At 45.9% G+C, this 21,919-nt stretch overlaps 1 protein-coding gene across 3 annotated transcripts in view; it reads right to left on the reverse strand.

Moving 5' to 3' along the window:
* The window catches only part of LOC139255845 (uncharacterized), a 241,400-nt gene extending 219,982 nt beyond the window's left edge, over positions 1-21,418 (reverse strand). For all 3 annotated transcript variants that reach the window (XM_070874020.1, XM_070874019.1, XM_070874018.1), the window contains exon 1: positions 21,317-21,418. In XM_070874020.1, the coding sequence (XP_070730121.1) occupies positions 21,317-21,417 (101 nt within the window). In that variant the 5' untranslated portion in view covers position 21,418. The remainder of the gene's footprint in view (positions 1-21,316) is intronic.
* Between the last annotated feature and the right edge of the window lie 501 nt (positions 21,419-21,919).

The following is a 21,919-nucleotide window of genomic DNA, read 5'->3' on the forward strand; positions in this document are numbered from 1 at the left end:
GTAGTGCCACCAAACTGTGGACTCTCACCTTAAATGAGGGTTATGGATATCTTCACATTTTTTTCAAGCAATTCTGGAGGGTTGGCCTTTTTTCAAATTTTGGGCTTTGGACGTGGGAGACACTAGCAAGGCCGTATCACCCACATCTACTACCCAACCCTAATTGTCGCAAGAAGGAGGTGGTGGGCCTTTTCTTTGAACATATGTTGTATTCCCTGGAATTTAGCCGGTTATGGGGTGATTTTATCGCAGTTTTCAAGATATTAAGAGGAACTCATGGGGTAAATAGAGAGAAAGTATTTCCACTTGTTGGGGAGTCTAGGATTGAAGGACCAAAAGGTAGAGCCAGGCCTTTCAGGACTGAAGTTCTGAAACACTGCTACTCGCAAAGGGTGGTAGAAGTTTGGAACTCTCTTTCGCAAACAGCAGTTTTGTTAATTATAAATCTGAGGTCGATAGTGATACGTCCTTACTATACAGTATAAATGCACACGAGGCCCATGCTTGAGAGAAGGTCAGTCTGTGACCTGTCCTTTATTCCTCAGCACTCAAGTGATGAAGGTGGGTGGAGCTTCCCCTTTTATACCTGAAGGTCCAGATTAGGAGTGTCTCCCACCTAGTGGTCATTGTTCTCACGGCGTACAACTTAGGTCAGTTTATACATGGGTTACAATGCTGGTTGAATACATGACATCACCTCCCCCCCCAAAGTCTTATTGGGATCACAGGTTGAGTCTCTCTGGTGGTTTACGCTCCCTTGTAGAGCGCCTGAGTTGGGGCTCCGGTTTTTGGGCGCTGGCCTGAGTGTCTGCTGTTTGCGGAGTGACTGGGCTCTCCTCCCTTTGGTTCCGGTGTTCGGTCACCTGTGGTGGAGTGAACTCTATATCGTGTTCTTCCTCTGCTTCTTCTATGGGGTTGCTGAACCTCCTTTTTGTTTGACCCACATGTTTGTGGCAGATTTGTCCATTGGTAAGTTTAACTACAAGAATCCTATTTCCCTCTTTGGCAACCACAGTGCCTACGAGCCATTTGGGCCCTGCAGCGTAGTTGAGGACAAAAACAGGATCATTTACATCAACACATCGCGCCCTCGCATTCCTGTCATGGTAGTGATATTGTGACTGGCGCCTGCTCTCGACAATTTCTTTCATGGTGGGGTGTATAAGGGATAACCGGGTTTTGAGCGTCCTTTTCATTAGTAGCTCTGCAGGTGGAACCCCTGTGAGCGAGTGTGGTCGGGATCTATAGGCCAACAGGAGGCGTGATAAGCGGGTTTGTAGGGAACTCCCTTGGATTCTGAGCATCCCCTGTTTGATTATCTGCACTGCTCGTTCTGCCTGGCCATTTGAGGCTGGCTTGAACGGTGCCGTTCTAACATGGTTAATTCCATTGCCTGCCATGAAGTCCTGGAATTCAGTGTTTGTGAAGCACGGGCCATTGTCGCTGACCAAGATGTCCGGTAGACCGTGGGCGGCGAACATTGCCCGTAGACTTTCTACCGTGGCAGAGGATGTGCTTGAATTTAAAATGTCACACTCAATCCATTTGGAGTAGGCGTCTACTACAACCAAAAACATTTTCCCCATGAAAGGACCTGCGTAGTCCACATGGATGCGTGACCAAGGCTTGGCGGGCCATGGCCAGGTGCTAAGGGGGGCTTCCCTGGGCGCATTGCCCAGCTGGGCACACATGTTGCACATGCAAACACAAAGTTCCAGATCTGCGTCTATCCCTGGCCACCAAACGTGTGACCTGGCAATTGCCTTCATCGTGACAATGCCCGGGTGCCCATTGTGGAGTTCTCTGATGAACACCTCTCTGCCCATCTGGGGCATGACTACACGGTTTCCCCACAGTAGGCAATCTGCCTGAATCGAGAGTTCATCCTTGCGCCTGTGAAATGGTTTAAATTTCTCAGGGCATGCCCTGTACGAGGCTGCCCAGTCCTCATTCAGGACACATTTCTTGACTAGAGACAATAGCGGGTCTCTATTTGTCCAGACTTTAATCTGACGGGCTGTCACGGGTGAGCCTTCGCTTCCGAAAGTTTCAACAGCCATGACCATCTCAGCAGCATGCTCGGTAGCCCCCTCAGTGGTGGCTAGTGGGAGCCTGCTGAGTGCATCGGCGCAGTTTTCGGTGCCCGGTCTGTGCCGAATTGTGTAGTCATAGGCAGCTAATGTGAGTGCCCAGCTCTGTATGCGGGCCGATGTGTTTGCATTTATGGCCTTGTTGTCGGCCAAAAGGGACGTTAGGGGTTTGTGATCTGTCTCCAGGTCAAATTTCCTGCCAAACAGGTACTGGTGCATTTTCTTTACCGCATATACACATGCGAGCGCCTCCTTTTCTACCATCCCGTAGCCTCTTTCTGCCTGGGACAGATTCCTGGAGGCATAAGCTACCGGCTGTAACTGACCCTTGGCATTGACATGCTGCAACACACACCCAACACCACAGGACGACGCATCGCACGTTAATACAAGTTTCTTACATGGGTCATATAGCGTTAACAAATTGTTGGAACATAACAAATTGTGTGCTCTATTAAAAGCCCTTTCCTGGCTGTCCCCCCAGACCCATTCGCGACCTTTTCATAGGAGCACGTGTAGCGGCTCTAGCAGCGTGCTCAATTTGGGAAGAAAGTTACCAGCATATTTCAGGAGCCCCAGGAACGAACGCAGCTCCGTCGTGTTACGGGGTTTGGGTGCTCTCTGAATCGCTTCCGTCTTGGACGCAGTAGGGCTGATCCCGTCTGCTGCTACCCTCATCCCCAGGAATTCTACTTCTGGAGCTAGGAAGACGCACTTCGCCTTTTTCAGTCGCAGACCTACCCGGTCCAGTCTGTGTAGCACCTCCTCCAGGTTGTGGAGGTGTTCTTCAGTATCGTAACCCGTAATGAGGATGTCGTCCTGAAAAACCACCGTCCCTGGAATCGACTTGAGGAGGCTTTCCATATTTCGTTGGAAGATCGCGGCGGCCGAGCGAATCCCGAACGGACATCTGTTGTACTCAAACAACCCCTTGTGTGTCGTGATGGTGGTCAGCTTCTTCGACTCACTCGCCAGCTCCTGGGTCATGTAAGCTGAGGTCAGGTCCAATTTTGAAAAAAGTTTGCCACCGGATAGCGTCGCAAAGAGGTCCTCCACTCTCGGTAGCGGGTACTGGTCTTGGAGTGACACCTGATTGATGGTGGCCTTGTAATCGCCACATATCCTGACCGACCTATCCGCCTTGAGCACCGGCACAATCGGGCTCGCCCAGTCACTGAATTCGACTGGCGAGATGATTCCTTCCCTCAACAGGCGGTCCAATTCGCCTTCTATCTTTTCCCGCATCACGTACGGCACCGCTCTGGCCTTGTGGTGTACTGGCCTGGCGTCCGGGTTTATGTGAATCACTACCTTGGCCCCCATGAAAGTGCCAATGCCGTGTTGAAATAATGAGTCAAATTTGTCCAGGACCTGTGAGCATGATACTCGCTCCACAGAGGAAATTGCATTGACATCGCCCCATTTCCAATTCATGACAGCAAGCCAACTCCTCCCCAGTAGTGCGGGACCGTCCCCTGGGACAATCCAGAGTGGCAACCTGTTCTCCGAATCTTTGTGGGTCACGACTACCGTGGCGCTGCCTAGCATCGGAATGATCTGCTTTGTGTAAGTCCATAGCTGTGCGTCAATCGGCGATAATTTTGGCCTCCTGGCCTTGGATGCCACAACTTTTCGAACTGTTTGATACCCATCAGGGACTGGCTGGCACCCGTGTCTAACTCCATTGATACTGGGATGCCATTGAGGAGCACTTTCATCATTATCGGTGACGTCCTGGTGTATGAACTGTATACGTGCTCCACATGAACTCGCTGAACTTCAGCTTCCAGCGATTTCCCCCAGTGTCCATTTCTGCAATTTCTGCAGGTATTTTGCTCATCTCTGCAAACTCCGGCTGAGTGTATGCCTCCATGCCTCCAGCATGAGTTGCGGTTTGAAACAAAAGGTCCCTTGCCAGTCGATCGTCCCTGACTGCCCCTGTTATTGTCCTTGAGTGCATCATTAACAGGTGTTGATGGCCCCATTACTGGCCGCATTATCCCTTGCAATGGCGTGAATCACTGTTCAGCTTGCCATTGTCTCTGTCGAACTCCCCCTCTGGGTTCGACTACATGTTGGGGCATGCCCGACTGCCCTTGTCTGCCTGGAGAACTGTGTGCTGCTTTAACAATGTTGAATCTCTGTCCCAACCATCCCTTAACACAGTACCTCTCGTCTGTTCTGCTAGTGGCCATGCTCGCGTGGTTTAAATCCCAGTTTCTTGTCACCATTGATACGTCCTTACTATACAGTATAAATGCACACGAGGCCCATGCTTGAGAGAAGGTCAGTCTGTGACCTGTCCTTTATTCCTTAGCACTCAAATTGATGAAGGTGGGTGGAGCTTCCCCTTTTAAACTTAAAGTCCAGGTTAGGAGTGTCTCCCACCGAGTGGTCATTGTTCTCACGGTGTACAACTTAGGTCAGTTTATACATGGGTTACAATGCTGGTTGAATACATGACAGATAGATTCTTGTTAACCAAGGATATTAAAGGACGGGGGCAAAGGTGGACATATGGAGTTCGGTCACAAATCAGCAGTGATCTTATTGAATGGCAGAACATGCTCGAGGAGCTAAATGGCCTATCCCTTTCCTATGTTCCAAACCATCGCAATTCTTGTGATGATGGTGCTCCTGCAATAGTTTAGGTAGGGAATTCCAGAATATTAACCCAGCAACAATGAAAGAAAGAACAGTGATATATGTCAAAGTCAGGCTCGTGTGTGAATTAAAGGGGAACTTGGAGGTCATGGTGTTCCCACTACTTTGCTGCTCTTGGTGGTAGAGGTTGCAGGGATGCTATTGAAATAACCTTGGTGAGTTGCTGCAGGACATCTGTAGCCAGTGTGCTGGACAGGGTGGATATTGAATCGAGTGCAGGAGCAAGAATCAAATTAACTGAAACCTCTTGAGTGTTGTTGGAGCTGCACCGATCCAGGCAGAGGTAAGTATTCCATCAAATTCCTAACTTGAGCCTTGTAGATGATGGAGAGACTGAGGGGGGTCAGGAGATAAGCTACTCATAACAGTGTAAAGAAGAAAGAAAGTTTGATTTATTTCATGATCGAAGGATGTTAACAAATATGATGTGATTGGGATTACGGAGATGTGGCTCCAGGATGATCAGGGCTGGAAACTCAACATCCAGGGGTATTCAACATTCAGGAAGGATAGAATAAAATGAAAAGGAGGTGGGGTAGCATTGCTGGTTAAGGAGGAGATTAAGGCAATAGTTAGGAAGGACATTAACTTGGATGATGTGGAATCTATATGGGTAGAGCTGCAGAACACCAAAGGGCAAAAAACGTTAGTGGGAGTTGTGTACAGACCTCCAAACAGTAGTAGTGATGTTGGGGAGGGCATCAAACATGAAATTAGGGGTGCGTGCAATAAAGGTGCAGCAGTTATAATGGGTGACTTTAATATGCACATAGATTGGGCCAACCAAACTGGAAGCAATACGGTGGAGGAGGATTTCCTGGAGTGCATAAGGGATGGTTTTTTAGACCAATATGTCGAGGAACCAACTAGGGGGGAGGCCATCTTAGACTGGGTGTTATGTAATGAGAGAGGATTAATTAGTAATCTCGTTGTGCGAGGCCCCTTGGGGAAGAGTGACCATAATATGGTGGAATTCTGCATTGGGATGGAGAATGAAACAGTTAATTCAGAGACCATGGTCCAGAACTTAAAGAAGGGTAACTTTGAAGGTATGAGGCGTGAATTGGCTGGGATGGATTGGCGAATGATACTTAAGGGGTTGACTGTGGATGGGCAATGTCAGACATTTAGAGACCGCATCGATGAACTACAACAATTGTACATTCCTGTCTGGCATAAAAATAAAAAAGGGAAGGTGGCTCAACCGTGGCTATCAAGGGAAATCAGAGATAGTATTAAAGCCAAGGAAGTGGCATACAAATTGGCCAGAAATAGCAGCGAACCTGGGGACTGGGAGAAATTTAGAACTCAGCAGAGGAGGACAAAGGGTTTGATTAGGGCAGGGAAAATGGAGTATGAGAAGAAGCTTGCAGGGAACATTAAGACGGATTGCAAAAGTTTCTATAGATATGTAAAGAGAAAAAGGTTAGTAAAGACAAACGTAGGTCCCCTGCAGTCAGAATCAGGGGAAGTCATAACGGGGAACAAAGAAATGGCGGAACAATTGAACAAGTACTTTGGTTCGGTATTCACGAAGGAGGACACGAACAACCTTCCGGTTATAAAAGGGGTCGGGGGGTCTAGTAAGGAGGAGGAACTGAGGGAAATCCTTATTAGCCGGGAAATTGTGTTGGGGAAATTGATGGGATTGAAGGCCGATAAATCCCCAGGGCCTGATGGACTGCATCCCAGAGTACTTAAGGAGGTGGCCTTGGAAATAGTGGATGCGTTGACAGTCATTTTCCAACATTCCATTGACTCTGGATCAGTTCCTATGGAGTGGAGGGTAGCCAATGTAACCCCACTTTTTTAAAAATGAGGGAGAGAGAAAACAGGGAATTATAGACCGGTCAGCCTGACATCGGTAGTGGGTAAAATGATGGAATCAATTATTAAGGATGTCATAGCAGTGCATTTGGAAAGAGGTGACATGATAGGTCCAAGTCAGCATGGATTTGTGAAAGGGAAATCATGCTTGACAAATCTTCTGGAATTTTTTGAGGATGTTTCCAGTAGAGTGGATAAGGGAGAACCAGTTGATGTGGTATATTTGGACTTTCAGAAGGCGTTCGACAAGGTCCCACACAAGAGATTGATGTGCAAAGTTAGAGCACACGGGATTGGGGGTAGTGTACTGACATGGATTGAGAACTGGTTGTCAGACAGGAAGCAAAGAGTAGGAGTAAATGGGTACTTTTCAGAATGGCAGGCAGTGACTAGTGGGGTACCGCAAGGTTCTGTGCTGGGGCCCCAGCTGTTTACACTGTACATTAATGATTTAGATGAGGGGATTAAATGTAGTATCTCCAAATTTGCAGATGACACTAAGTTGGGTGGCAGTGTGAGCTGCGAGGAGGATGCTGTGATGCTGCAGAGCGACTTGGATAGGTTAGGTGAGTGGGCAAATGCATGGCAGATGAAGTATAATGTGGATAAATGTGAGGTTATCCACTTTGGTGGTAAAAACAGAGAGACAGACTATTATCTGAATGGTGACAGATTAGGAAAAGGGGAGGTGCAAAGAGACCTGGGTGTCATGGTACATCAGTCATTGAAGGTTGGCATGCAGGTGCAGCAGGCGGTTAAGAAAGCAAATGTCATGTTGGCCTTCATAGCAAGGGGATTTGAGTACAGGGGCAGGGAGGTGTTGCTACAGTTGTACAGGGCATTGGTGAGGCCACACCTGGAGTATTGTGTACAGTTTTGGTCTCCTAACCTGAGGAAGGACATTCTTGCTATTGAGGGAGTGCAGCGAAGGTTTACCAGACTGATTCCCGGGATGGCGGTACTGACCTATCAAGAAAGACTGGATCAACTGGGCTTGTATTCACTGGAGTTCAGAAGAATGAGAGGGGACCTCATAGAAACATTTAAAATTCTGACGGGGTTAGACATGTTAGATGCAGGAAGAATGTTCCCAATGTTGGGGAAGTCCAGAACCAGAGGTCACAGTCTAAGGATAAGGGGTAAGCCATTTAGGACCGAGATGCGGAGGAACTTCTTCACCCAGAGAGTGGTGAACCTGTGGAATTCTCTACCACAGAAAGTTGTTGAGGCCAATTCACTAAATATATTCAAAAAGGAGTTAGATGAGGTCCTTACTACTAGGGGGATCAAGGGGTATGGCGAGAAAGCAGGAATGGGGTACTGAAGTTGAATGTTCAGCCATGAACTCATTGAATGGCGGTGCAGGCTGGAAGGGCCGAATGGCCTACTCCTGCACCTATTTTCTATGATTCTATGTTCCAATGGCTTCACAGTCAATAAAGTATTTTTTGAAGTGCAGTCACTGTTGTGATGTAGGGAAATTCAGCAGACAATTTGCACACAGCAAGGTCCCACAGACAGCAATGAGATTGATGACAAGATAACCTGTTTTAATGATCTTGGTGTTGGGACAAATTTTGGCCAGGACACCGGGAGAACTCCCCTATTTCTCTTCAAACCTTTTACATCCATCTCTAACAGTGCACCTTACTACCGAAATATCAGCCTAGATTATGTGTTTAAGTTGCTGGAGTGAGGCTGAACCCAAAACCTCCTGATTTAGATGTGAAAGTGCTAGCACTGATCCAAGGCTGACATTACCCAGTATCTGCCCTGCTCTTGTAACCGTGGCATTGATATAGCTGGTGCAGACCAACTTTGAGTCATTTGTGACCCTCAGGATGTTGATGGCGGATGCTCTACAGAAATTTAAAAGCCCATGGGAACCAAGGGAAAGTGGCAAGTTGGATCCAAAATTGGCTCAGTGGCAGACAGGTGTTATTGTGACTGGAAGGCTGTTTCCAGTGGGGATCCGCAGGGCTCAATTCTAGGGCCCTTGCTTTTTGTGGTATATATCAATGATTTAGACTTCAATGTTGGGGGTATGATTATAAAGTTTGTCGATGATACAAAAATTGGCTGCATGGTTGATAGTGAGGAAGAAAGTTGTAGACTGCAGGAAGATATCAACGGACTGGTCAGGTGGGCAGACCGGTGGCAAATGGAATTCAATTCGAAGAAGTATGAGATAATGCATTTGGGGAGGGCTAACAAGGCATGCAAATTCACAATAAATGGTAGGACACTGAGAAGTGTAGAGGAACAGAGGGACCTTGGAGTGCATGTCCACAGAGCCCTGAAGGTAGCAAGACAGGTAGATAAGGTGGTTAAGAAGGTACACGGGATACATTCCTTTATGAGCGGAGGCATAGAATATAAGAGCAGAGAGGTTATGCTAGAACTGTATGAAACACTAGTTAGGCCACAGCTAGAGTACTGCGTGCAGTACTAGTCACCACATTACAGGGAAGATGTGACTGCATTAGAGAAAGTACAGAGGAGAGTTATAAGGATGTTGCTAGAACTGGAGAATTTTAGCTATGTGGAAAGATTGGATAGGCTGGGGTTATCTTTGGAACAGAGGAGGTTGAGGGGAGACTTGATTGAGGTGTATAAAATTAGATAGAGTGGATAAAGATAGAAAGACTTGCATTTATATAGCACCTTTCACGACTACCGGACATCTCAAAGCGCTTTAAAGCCAATGAAGTACTTTTGGAATGTGGGAAGCGCGGCAGTCAACTCGCACACAGCAAACTCTCACAAACAGCAATGTGATAATGACCAGATGATCTGTTTTTGTTGTGGTGATTGAGAGATAAATATTGGCCAGGACACCGGGGATAACTCCCCTGCTCTTTTTTGAAATAGTGCCATGGGATCTTTTACATCCACCTGAGAGAGCAGACGGGGCCTCGGTTTAACGTCTCATCCAAAAGACGGTACCTCCAACAATGCAGCAATCCCTCGTCAGCCTAGATTTATGTGCTCAAGTCCCTGGTGTGGGATTTGAACCCACAACCTTCTGACTCAGAGGCGAGTGTGATACCAACTTTTTTAAAATTAATATTTATTGAACATTAAGAACATTTACATCATGATCATTTCATTCATCATACAAATCCATTCCCCCGCTCTGCACAGCCATTTCTCCAACACATATTAACATTAAAACCTGAAGTTTAATTTGTCTCCTGTAACATACATTAGTTTATTGTACTTTACAAATTGATCATAAAATACTATCTTTAAATTCTTTTCTGAATAAAACATTCACAGAGCCTTATAATGATCTTTAACTTATATTTAAAATACTCTTTTAGGTGTATTCTCCTCCACTTAGAAAAAAGAGCATTCCTTCTTTGCACAATCACAAATCTAGCCAAACTGAACATTAAATTAATTGCTGCTCTGTTAGACTCGACAGACTCTCCTACAATCCCCATCTCAAAATTGAGTGCCACGGGATTCCCATTCTTGCTCTTCAGTCCTCACCCAGCAAGAAAACCTCACACAACTGTCGAACATAGCATTTAAAACCCTTAACTGCGGACATAACACCAGTAAATGGGACAGAGTCTCATCCTACATCCCACACACTGGGCAAGTTGCCACCTCTACTCGTCCAATATTACATGACTATCGTGATAAAGATCTGGTTATGAGCCAAATTGAATTCCAGTTCAATCATTCTGTACATTTAAAACTCGCCCACACTCCCTTCCAAATCCTGTTGAAGTCCAGTTGTGGGTTTATACTCTTCCAAAACTCCTGACCAGCAGGTGTCTTGAATCTCCAGTCTCTAAATACCCCTAGAAATCTCGAGTATTACAGTTGTCAAATTGGACCAACTCCTCTCCTTTCTCCAGCAGAAAGCTTGGAAAAGCGGGACACATTATACCTCCTTTGGAGATTTGCGTACTTATTTCTTCCATCCAATCCTGTGGCATTACCCTCACAATCTTCTCATACATGATCAGAATTGCTTTTTCCTCTACCTCCTGATCCTCCTCCCAAACCATATCCCTCACTACCGCTTCCGGGCATAAACTGCACACTTTTAAAAAATTGGGCCAGTCTCTACAACCTCCTTATAAAACCGAGGGAGAGATTTAATCAATTTCAAAAACATATTGTTGTATTCCAAAGAAAATATTCCCTGTCCTCCCATCCCACTTAATTTAAAAAAATGCTGGAAACAACTCTTCCAAAAACTTGTATTTGAGTTCTGAAGAAATCTCGTCGCCCATTTAATTCTAAAGACTTTTTTCTTCAAATCAATATCTGGGAAATTGAGTCCTCCCTGATTTTGCTGTCCAATAATGGTATTGTAAGCAACCAAGACTGGTTTCCCTTCCCATGAAAACCTCACACAAACCTCTCGGATGGAATTTCTGCCCACTCAGGAATATCCTCCACCATCAATAAGTACCATAGGTTAGATAGCAGGATAGTTGAAATCACTGTCGCTCTTCCTTGCACTTTCAACCACCTTCTTTCCCATCTTCCCAAAATCTTTTTAATTGTCATAATCTTTGGTTCCCAATTTAATCGATCCACTTCATCCCTAGACTTCTTGCACCTCATATGCACCCCCAGAACTTGCAAAACCTCCACCATCTTAAAAGGGCTTTCCTCCACTCCGCCCTACTCCTTCCCACAACCAGGCATTGGGACTTACTATTATTGGCCCCAAGTTTCGCCATGATTTGCTCCTGATTTTTAGGAGCAACTGGTGTAGAACGGAGTATCTTAGAAATCGGAATTCTCGTCATTTAGTTTGCTCCAGTTCTAGTCAGTTAGAACAGTTTCACTTTGGAACAGAATTTTTTTTTCAAAAGGGGGCGTGTCCGGCCACTTACGCCTGTTTTCAAAGTTTCGTCAGTGAAAACGTACTCCATACTAACTTAGAATGGAGTAAGTGAAGATTTTTGTACGCTCGAAAAAACCTTATCTACACTTTAGAAAATCAGGCGTAGGTTACAAATCAGGCGTAGGGAATGGTGGGGGGAGGGGGGGGGGTGTTTAAAGGGAAGTTTACAAACATTAAACACTTCAGTTTTACAAATAAAGAGCCATCATCAATAATAAATGATAAATACATCAATAAATCAACCAATAAATCAATCAAAAAAAATTCATAAGAAATATATTTTTTTTTTAAATCAATAAATAAAACATTTTCTACTTACCGACTGCAGCACCGGGAGCCCTCCAACAGCGTGCTGGGATGCCCCCCTCAGTGTGTCTCTGTCAGTGTCTCTATCTCTCTGTCTGTCTGTGTGTGTCTCTCATTCTCTGTCTGTCAGTGTCTGTGTTTCTGACAGCGAGGGGAGGGGGAGGAGGGGGGTAGAGGGAGAGAGGGGGGGAGCAGAGGGAGGGATGGGGGAGAAGGGGGAGGGGGGAGAAGGGGGAGGAGAAGGGGGAGGGGGGGAGAAGGGGGAGGAGAAGGGGGAGGGGGGGAGAAGGGGATAAAGGGATGAAGGGGGAGAAAGGAGAAGGCGGCGGGGAAGGACATGGGGGGGGAAGGAGATGGGGGGGAAGGAGATGGGGGGGAAAGGAGATGGGGGGGAAAGGAGATGGGGGGGAAAGGAGATGGGGGGGAAAGGAGATGGGGGGAAAGGAGATGGGGGGGGAAGGAGAAGGGGGGGAAGGAGATGGGGGGGGGAAAGGAGATGGAGGGGGGGAAGGAGAAGTGGGGGAAGGAGATGGGGGGGGAAAGGAGATGGAGGGGGGAAAGGAGATGGAGGGGGGAAAGGAGATGGAGGGGGGAAAGGAGATGGAGGGGGGAGGAGGAGATGGGGGGCGGGGGAAGGAGAATGGGGAGGGAGGCTGAACGGGCCGGGCCCGAGACTTCGGGCAGGGCCCGTCCCCAGCACCAGATTTACAGGTAGGTGGCGTTGGGTTGGGTCGGGGGGGTGGTGGGAGGGAGGTCGGTTCGGTTTGGGTCGGGTGGAGGGAGGGAGTAGGAGGTCAGGTCGGGGGGAGGAGGTCAGGTCAAATCCAGTCCGGGGGAGCGGGAGTCGGATCGAGTCCGGTCCGGGGGCGGCGGGGAGGAAGCGGGAGTCGGGTCGGGTCGGGGAGAAGCGGGAGTCGGGTCGGGTCCGGAGGCAGGGGGAGGGGAAGCGGGAGTCGGGTCGGGTCCGGAGGCGGACGGGACAGGGGGGGCGGAGTCAGGTCAGTGTCGGGTCCGGTCTGGAGGCGGGAGTCGAGTTGAGTCGGGTCGGGAAGCAGGAGCTGGCCGTGGGAGGAGCCTTATGCACGCAGCCCCAGTGAGGCCATTCGGCCAGGGCTAGGGGCTGCGTGCTTCGGGCCCCACTGTAGCGCGTATGTGCAGAGGTCCCGGCACTGTTTTCAGCGCAGGGACCTGGCTCCGCCCCATACAGCTCCTGCTGCGCTGCGCCGAGGGCCAGAAGACCTGCAGGGAGGTGGAGAATCTGGAGGGTTTTTTTAGGTGCACTTTGTGGTGCGAAAAACGGGTGTCCAGGTCGGGACTGCGCCGTTCTAGGCACGGCTCGAAACTTGGGCCCATTCACACTGGCACCTGAAGCTTTACAATACTCCTCCACTACTCCCATAGCTTTCCTCACTGACTCCCCATCTCTCAACATAATGGGTGTGTCATCTACATATTGGTGTATCAACGACACCTGCCCAGAACTGGGAACGGCAATCCTGACTACACCTTGTTCCTTTCGTATCATGTAACCTAAAGGTTCTGCTATCAATGTGTACAACAATGGAGACAGGGGACAACCCTGTCTCACTGATCTCTGTTTGGAAAATATTTGGATTTTAAAAAATTAAATTTAATACAGCTAAATATGTTTGAATAAAAAATCCTTATCCACTCAATAAAATTTTTCCCGAAACCAAATGCTTCCAAAACCATCAGTAAAAACTTAAGAGAGACTGTATCAAAGGCTTTTTCTGGATCTATCTTTAGCACATAAGCTTCCCTCCCACTTTCTCAGATTGAGACCACAGAGTCTGTTATGTCCCGGCCTACGACTCCATAGGACTGAAAGGGCAAAACTATCTGCGGCATCACCTCCTTCATACGATTTGCCATAACCCTTGTGAAGATCTTATAATCCACATTTAATAGTGTGATGGGCTGCAATTCTTCAGATCCCTTCTATCCCCTTGATTTTTATAAGCTAAGCTTATGATACCTCTACACATAGATGGGACCAGACTTCCCTCAGTTTTAATCTCCTTAAAAATCTCTAAGACCAATGGATTTAAAAGCTCTAAAAATTCTTCATAGATGTTGCATATTGTCCATTGGACCCTGGGCTTCCGCCCACCCCCCCCCCTCCCCCCTCCCCGCCCCCCACCCTTCATTCCACTTATTGGTACTTTGTCACACATGCTTCCCATTGTCCTTTAAACCCTCTTCAATGATAGCACTTACTTTCTCCATTGCAAATTTAGAAATGTCTTCTTCTGTATACAACTCTTGATAAAAGCTACCAGCCGTCTCCATGATCTGCCCACTTTCATTAATGATCTTTTCCCCATCCTTCAAATCTCCAATTAATGATAAACATTGTCGCAACTTCTTTTGCTCCAGAAAATATCTAATGATCTTTCTCCCTCCCTTTAGCCTTTGCACGGAGAATAGCCCCCTTTCATTTTTCAGCTTGTAATAATTCCCACTCTTCCTTTAAAACCACCCAATTATTCTCTGCTCCCTTATCCCCTCCATCAAGTGCTTTACAGAGATCTGTAAAGCTTCTGTTTATATTCTCTTCTCGACGCCAGTTAGCAGTTGCCCTTTCTTTCCCATAATGTACAGAAAAAACTTTTACCTCATATTTGAAATTGTCCCACCAAACTCTTTTTTCTTTCAAGAATAAAGGTTCCTTCTGAGTATTCTTTATTATATTTAAAATCCTTTCTTTATAAACAATTTCTTTCAGGTACTGATTGTTTAAAATCCACACCCCTGGCCCGATCTTAACTCTGCTGTTCTTAATTATAAGAAGCAAAGCCAAGTGACATTTTTATAATAAATCTCCATCACCTCAGAACTGAACCCTTCCCGCATTAACACAAAATCTATTCGGCTCTGTTTTAAAACATCACTCACCCGACCTCTTCTGGAGAATTCCCTTTTTATGGGGTTCCGATCCCTCCATAAGTCTCTCAAATTTAAATTTGCCATCATTTTTATAATCATCCCTCTAGAGTTATCATCCTTAAGGTCATTTGGGCTGAAATGTCCATCCGAGATAAAAAATACATTAAAATCCCCCATTATACAAGGATTTTCCGCCTCTGCCTCTTCTGCGAATAACCACTGAAAAAACTCACGCCACTTGCAATGATCATTAGATATTAAAGAGATCACAATTCAATTCCTCCATTTTTACCTTCAGCTGTAAAAATCTCCCCTCAGTGTCCTTGTCCACCAAGGCAACATTCTCTTTTATGGTTTATGAACGAACTCACTAATGCAGCCATCCCTCTACAGTTATTGTTTGCACAACTTGCAAACCCGGTTCTGGGGGAGGTGGGACCAGTACAAACCGGACGGTCTACACCTGGGCAGGACCGGGACCAATGTCCTAGGGGGAGTGTTTGCAGTGCTGTTGGGGAGGAGTTAAACTAATATGGCAGGGGGATGGGATCCTATGCAGGGAGGCAGAGGGAAATAAAAGGGAGGCAGAGGCAAAAAATAGAAAGGGGGGAGAATAGTAAAAGTGGAGGGCAGAGAATCCCAAGGCAAAAAACAAAAAGGGCCACATTACAGCAAAATTCTAAAGAGGCAAGGTGTGTTAAAAATACAAGCCTGAAGGCTCTATGTCTTAAGGCAAGGAGTATCCATAATAAGGTGGATCAATTAACTGTGCAAATAGATATTAACAGATATGATGTGATTGGGATTACAGAGATGTGGCTCCAGGATGATCAGGGCTGGGAACTCAACATCCAAGGGTATTCAACATTCAGGAAGGATAGAATAAAAGGAAAAGGAGGTGGGGTAGCATTGCTGGTTAAAGAGGAGATTAATTCAATAGTTAGGAAGGACATTAGCTTGGATGATGTGGAATCTATATGGGTAGAGCTGCAGAACACTAAAGGGCAAAAAACGTTAGTGGGAGTTGTGTACAGACCTCCAAACAGTAGTAGTGATGTTGGGGAGGGCATCAAACAGGAAATTAGGGGTGCATGCAATAAAGGTGCAGCAGTTATCATGGGTGACTTTAATATGCATATAGATTGGGCTAACCAAACTGGAAGCAATATGGTGGAGGAGGATTTCCTGGAGTGCATAAGGGATGGTTTTCTAAACCAATATGTTGAGGAACCAACTCGGGGGGAGGCCATCTTAGACTGGGTGTTGTGTAATGAGAGAGGATTAATTAGCAATCTCGTTGTGCGAGGTCCCTTGGGGAAGAGTGACCATAATATGGTGGAATTCTACATTAGGATGGAGAATGAAACAGTTAATTCAGAGACCATGGTCCAGAACTTAAAGAAGGGTAACTTTGAAGGTATGAGGCGTGAATTGGCTCGGATAGATTGGTGAATGATACTTAAGGGGTTGACAGTGGATGGGCAATTGCAGACATTTAGAGACCGCATGGATGAACTACAACAATTGTACATCCCTGTCTGGCGTAAAAATAAACAAGGGAAGGTGGCTCAATCGTGGCTTTCAAGGGAAATCAGGGATAGTATTAAAGCCAAAGAAGTGGCATACAAATTGGCCAGAAATAGCAACGAACCCAGGGACTGGGAGAAATTTAGAACTCAGCAAAGGAGGACAAAGGGTTTGATTAGTGCAGGGAAAATAGAGTACAAGAGGAAGCTTGCAGGGAACATTAAAACGGATTGCAAAAGCTTATTTGGTTATGTAAAGAGAAAAAGGTTAGTAAAGAAAACATAGGTCCCCTGCAGTCAGAATCAGGGGAAGTCATAACGGGGAACAAAGAAATGGCAGACCAATTGAACAAGTACTTTGGTTCGGTATTCACGAAGGAGGACACAAACAACCTTCCGGATATAAAAGGGGTCAGAGGGTCTAGTAAGAAGGAGGAACTGAGGGAAATCCTTATTAGTCGGGAAATTGTGTTGGGGAAATTGATGGGATTGAAGGCCGATAAATCCCCAGGGCCTGATGGACTGCATCCCAGAGTACTTAAGGAGGTGGCCTTGGAAATAGCGGATGCATTGACAGTCATTTTCCAACATTCCATAGACTCTGGATCAGTTCCTATGGAGTGGAGGGTAGCCAATGTAACCCCACTTTTTTAAAAAGGAGGGAGAGAGAAAACAGGGAATTATAGACTGGTCAGCTTGACATCGGTAGTGGGTAAAATGATGGAATCAATTATTAAGGATGTCATAGCAGCGCATTTGGAAAGAGGTGACATGATAGGTCCAAGTCAGTATGGATTTGTGAAAGGGAAATCATGCTTGACAAATCTTCTGGAATTTTTTGAGGATGCTTCCAGTAGAGGCGACAAGGGAGAACCAGTTGATGTGGTGTATTTGGACTTTCAGAAGGCTTTCGACAAGGTCCCACACAAGAGATTAATGTGCAAAGTTAAAGCACTTGGGATTGGGGGTAGTGTGCTGACGTGGATTGAGAACTGGTTGGTAGATAGGAAGCAAAGAGTAGGAGTAAATGGATACTTTTCAGAATGGCAGGCAGTGACTAGTGGGGTACCGCAAGGTTCTGTGCTGGGGCCCCAGCTGTTTACATTGTACATTAATGATTTAGACGAGGGGATTAAATGTAGTATCTCCAAATTTGCGGATGACACTAAGTTGGGCGGCAGCGTGAGCTGCGAGGAGGATGCTATGAGGCTGCAGAGTGACTTGGACAGGTTAGGTGAGTGGGCAAATGCATGGCAGATGAAGTATAATGTGGATAAATGTGAGGTTATCCACTTTGGTGGTAAAAACAGAGAGACAGACTATTATCTGAATGGTGACAGATTAGGAAAAGGGGAGGTGCAACGAGTCATGGTACATCAGCATCAGTCATTGAAGGTTGGCATGCAGGTACAGCAGGCGGTTAAAAAAGCAAATGGCATGTTGGCCTTATAGCGAGGGGATTTGAGTTCCGGGGCAGGGAGGTGTTATTACAGTTGTGCAGTGCCTTGGTGAGGCCACACCTGGAGTATTGTGTACAGTTTTGGTCTCCTAACTTGAGGAAGGACATTCTTGCTATTGAGGGAGTGCAGTGAAGCTTCACCAGACTGATTCCCGGGATGGCGGGACTGACATATCAAGAAAGACTGAATCAACTGGGCTTGTATTCACTGGAGTTCAGAAGAATGAGAGGGGATCTCATAGAAACATTTAAAATTCTGACGGGTTTAGACAGGTTAGATGCAGGAAGAATGTTCCCAATGTTGGGGAAGTCCAGAACCAGGGGTCACAGTCTAAGGATAAGGGGTAAGCCATTTAGGACCGAGATGAGGAGAAACTTCTTCACCCAGAGAGTGGTGAACCTGTGGAATTCTCTACTATAGAACGTTGTTGAGGCCAATTCACTAAATGTATTCAAAAAGGAGTTAGATGTAGTCCTTACTACTAGGGGGATCAAGGGGTATGGTGAGAAAGCAGGAATGGGGTACTGAAGTTGCATGTTCAACCATGAACTCATTCAATGGCAATGCAGGCTCGAAGGGATGAATGGCATACTCCTGCACCTATTTTCTATGTTTCTATGTTTCTCCTTACCAAACTCTTTCTAGGATATCTTCATCCTAAAGATTTCTTGCAGACACAACATGCCTTTAAAACACTGCAATATCTGCTGCAATTTCTTCTCCCCCTCAATCTATTCATATTGATCAAGACCAATGTAATCATTGCTCTTAATAAAAGAAGTATGCCTGATTATCTATCCATCATTTAATCTCTGGCCCTTCCCTCCTCTCATGCTGCTTCCAAACTTTTTGGGCAGCTGTTGCTTTCTCCTGCAGCCTCCGGCTCTTTTTCACCTCCTGTTTGAACTTCCACTGCAGTTTCAGTCTCTTCCTTACATCAAATTTAGGCCGCGGAGCTGCTCCTTCTTCGTCCTGCTGTCCCCCACTAATCTTTCCCTTTCCACATGATGCCACCCCACCCCCAATTCCATGTCTCCATCCTCCTCTGACTCCTCACTCTCAAGCTCTTCTGTAATCTCCCGTCCCTGTTTCCCATCAGATACATAATCTCACTTTTTGCTAACATGGTTTTTCCAACAGTGCCACTCTCTTCGGCCTTACCTCCATCGCTGACCCTTGCTCCCCATTTCTTCTCCCTCTGTGACAATGGCGCGTCTCCACCCACCTTGCTCTCTTTTGGCGTCTTTGTCTCCGCGCTCCCATCCTGCTGCCCCTTTAAGACTCCTGCCTCTTGCATCCTCTCCTTGTCCTGCCCCCTCCTGCTCCCAGAGATGTACGACTCCCCATCTTTCTTTGGAGTACTTCCACTTACCCCGCACCCTGCTCGTGCCTCCGTTCCCCCCATGGACACCTGATTCTTTAGGGAGAGACGAGCCATATTATGGCTCGACTCTGTCTTTGACCCATGATGTCCTCCACTGAATTTGACTTTATCCACCATACTTGGTGTGTTTTCCACCATGTTTTCTGCTCCGCAATTTTCTGCCTCTTCTTGCGCTCTTTCCTCATTCCCTTCGGCGGCTGTGTCCTCCACCACTCCACTCACATCTCCTGCTTCCTCTCCCATCTCCCCATCACTCAAGTGGCTTCCATCTGCCTCACACTCACAGCGGGTGGGGCCTTTGTGACAAACCGCACAATTCTCTGCCTTGCAGTTCTGAGCATCGTGTCCAGATTCGCCACAGTTATAACAGTACAGGTCGGGACAGCTTCTTACTAGATGGTCGTGTCCAAGACAGTAATCGCAAAGCTATACTGGGCCCACAACTGGTCAGCAGTATAGTCTTGCGTTTCTCCACCAATGTGTCCATCTCCCCTGCCAGGTCATTTACCACAAAATATTGCTCGAGCCTTTCTGTGAAAGCATCCCAATCATCACCCTCTGCAAAGTCTTTTAGTGTGCTAAAGATAGCTATAATCACGTGAAAGTCTGTATTCTCGTCACCAGTTGTTAAGTCTGTAATGTACTTATGAATGACCCCACGAGGCAATGTGTTGTACTCAAACTGTAGTGACCTTGTTCCTTTATTCGTAACTCCAGAGCGAGGCACAAGCATGGTTGGCAGCCTTTTATACTGGGCCTATGCAGATAACCCTCAGGTCTCCCACCGCAATGCCCTCTGGTGGACAGCCTCTGCCACAGAGGCAGGAAACCCCAGTCTCCACCAGTTGCAGCCTCTAGTGGTGCCAGCATAGTGCATACATCGTGTAAACCTTATTGATAGTACATCAGGTAACAAGTCTCCATCTTATGCAACTATACAGTGACAACAGAGAGTATATCTATAGTCTGCATATATAACATTTGCGATGGTGGTGCAATTATCTCAAGCAGAGGTGGCTGGGATTTCTTGCGTTTAAGATGGTCATTGCCTGGCACTCATATGGCATGAATGTTACTTGTCACTTGTCAGCCCAAGTCTGGATATTATACAGGTCCTGTTCTAGGTTGCTTCATTATTTGAGGAGTTGTCAATGGAGCTGAATCCTGTGGAATCATCAGTGATCAGACCCAGTCCTGGCTTTATAATAAATCAAAGGTCATTGCTGAAGCAGCTGAAGATGGTTGGGCCAAGGATGCTTCCCTGAGGAAGTCCTGCAGTGATGTCCTAGGATCATGATGACTGTCCTCCAACAACTACAACTATCTTCCTTCGTGTCAGATGCGATTCTGCCTATTGGAGGGTTTTTCTTTTGACCCTACTCCACAAATGATGAGTTTTGTTATGGCTCCTGGGCAATATTTGGTTCAATGCTGCCTGGATGTCGAGAGCAGCTACTGTCGCCTCTCCTCTGGCATTCAGCTCTTCTATTCATGTCTGGATTAATGCTGTGATGTCATCTGGAGCCAAGTGATTAGGCAGAACCCTATACTTGTACATGGGTCATCTTATACATAAGAATAAACAATAGTTTTATTCCTGTAATACCAGCATTCACTTAGAATCACAGTTTATGAGTTGAAAACAAACAACTGACCACAGCAGGGGTCTTGGTCGTGTCAGCAGTCTAACAGTATTATTATATCAGAGGTGCTGTTCTGAAACTGGTACCTGTTTGGAGTAATGCAAGGCGAACAGATACAAACGAGACTACTTTCTGCATATTGCGCTCCGGCCAGGAAGAACACCCTGCTTACTGGTATCCAAATGCAAATTAAATTTTAACCACTGGTTTTCACTTAATGAAACATCTTGATATGGATATATTTACATCTTACTGTACGCCCTGAGCCAGCAGCGAGGCTACCATTTGAATAATTTTATTAAGCGTCTATCTGAACATTGCAATATATACAAGTATCAGGAGCAATTTTCTGACTTTTCACTGATGACGGGGAGCCTCGTCCACCAAAATCAGTGATCAGAAATTCACTCGCATGTTGTGCACAAGTTTCTAACCATCATCTTAACTGAGTTGAAAAATCAGCTCCATTGTACAATTCGAATTTCCGATACGCAGTACTGAGAGCAAAGTTCATTTGCAGCAGTGCAAAGTCAATAAAGTATCGCATAATATTAAAAAAACAAACAGCGTTAGGTTCAAGTAAGTGAATTGAAGCAGTCTTAACCCTCATAGTTCATAATGAGTAGCTGTACTTACACTGGAAGCAAATAAGGTTGTAGACTAGTAATACGTTTTCCATCAGAATAATCGCGGAGTGAATCAAATGATTTTTTCTCATTCTCCACGGCCTCCTCCATCTTAAAAGATATAAACAACATTATATTTTTCATACAGTTGACATTATTCAAATGTTAGAAAACTCATCTTAGTACCAAATACACGCAAACCCAATTGAAAAACAAGTCAAATTTTTCACAAAATCGCTTGTAACTGAGATTATTGGATTTTCTATAGATTATAATCAGTGCTCAATGATGTTATGAAAGTCTACTGTAAAAGAGAGAAATAGTGTAAGATAATAAATCAAAGCAAATCTCACAGTGGACATGAACATGCTCTGTGACTGCTGGTACATGTCCAGCTATGCTGCAGTGGATAAAAGTGTTCTGTTTGACTGTCTGTCTTACTCCCAATTTCCTGCTTATTAAACTCCGTCCCCTAGTAAACAAGTTGCCTGGATCAATTTTGTCAATTCCCTTCATATCTTGAAACATGCTTGTTTCAAAAACAACTCTTTCCCTCATAACTTCAATTCCTGATATTGAGAATTATCTTTGTTGCTTGACTCTAATCTCTCAA

The sequence above is a fragment of the Pristiophorus japonicus genome, unplaced genomic scaffold (assembly GCF_044704955.1).
Source record: "Pristiophorus japonicus isolate sPriJap1 unplaced genomic scaffold, sPriJap1.hap1 HAP1_SCAFFOLD_641, whole genome shotgun sequence".
In the NCBI taxonomy this organism is placed as follows: domain Eukaryota; kingdom Metazoa; phylum Chordata; class Chondrichthyes; family Pristiophoridae; genus Pristiophorus; species Pristiophorus japonicus.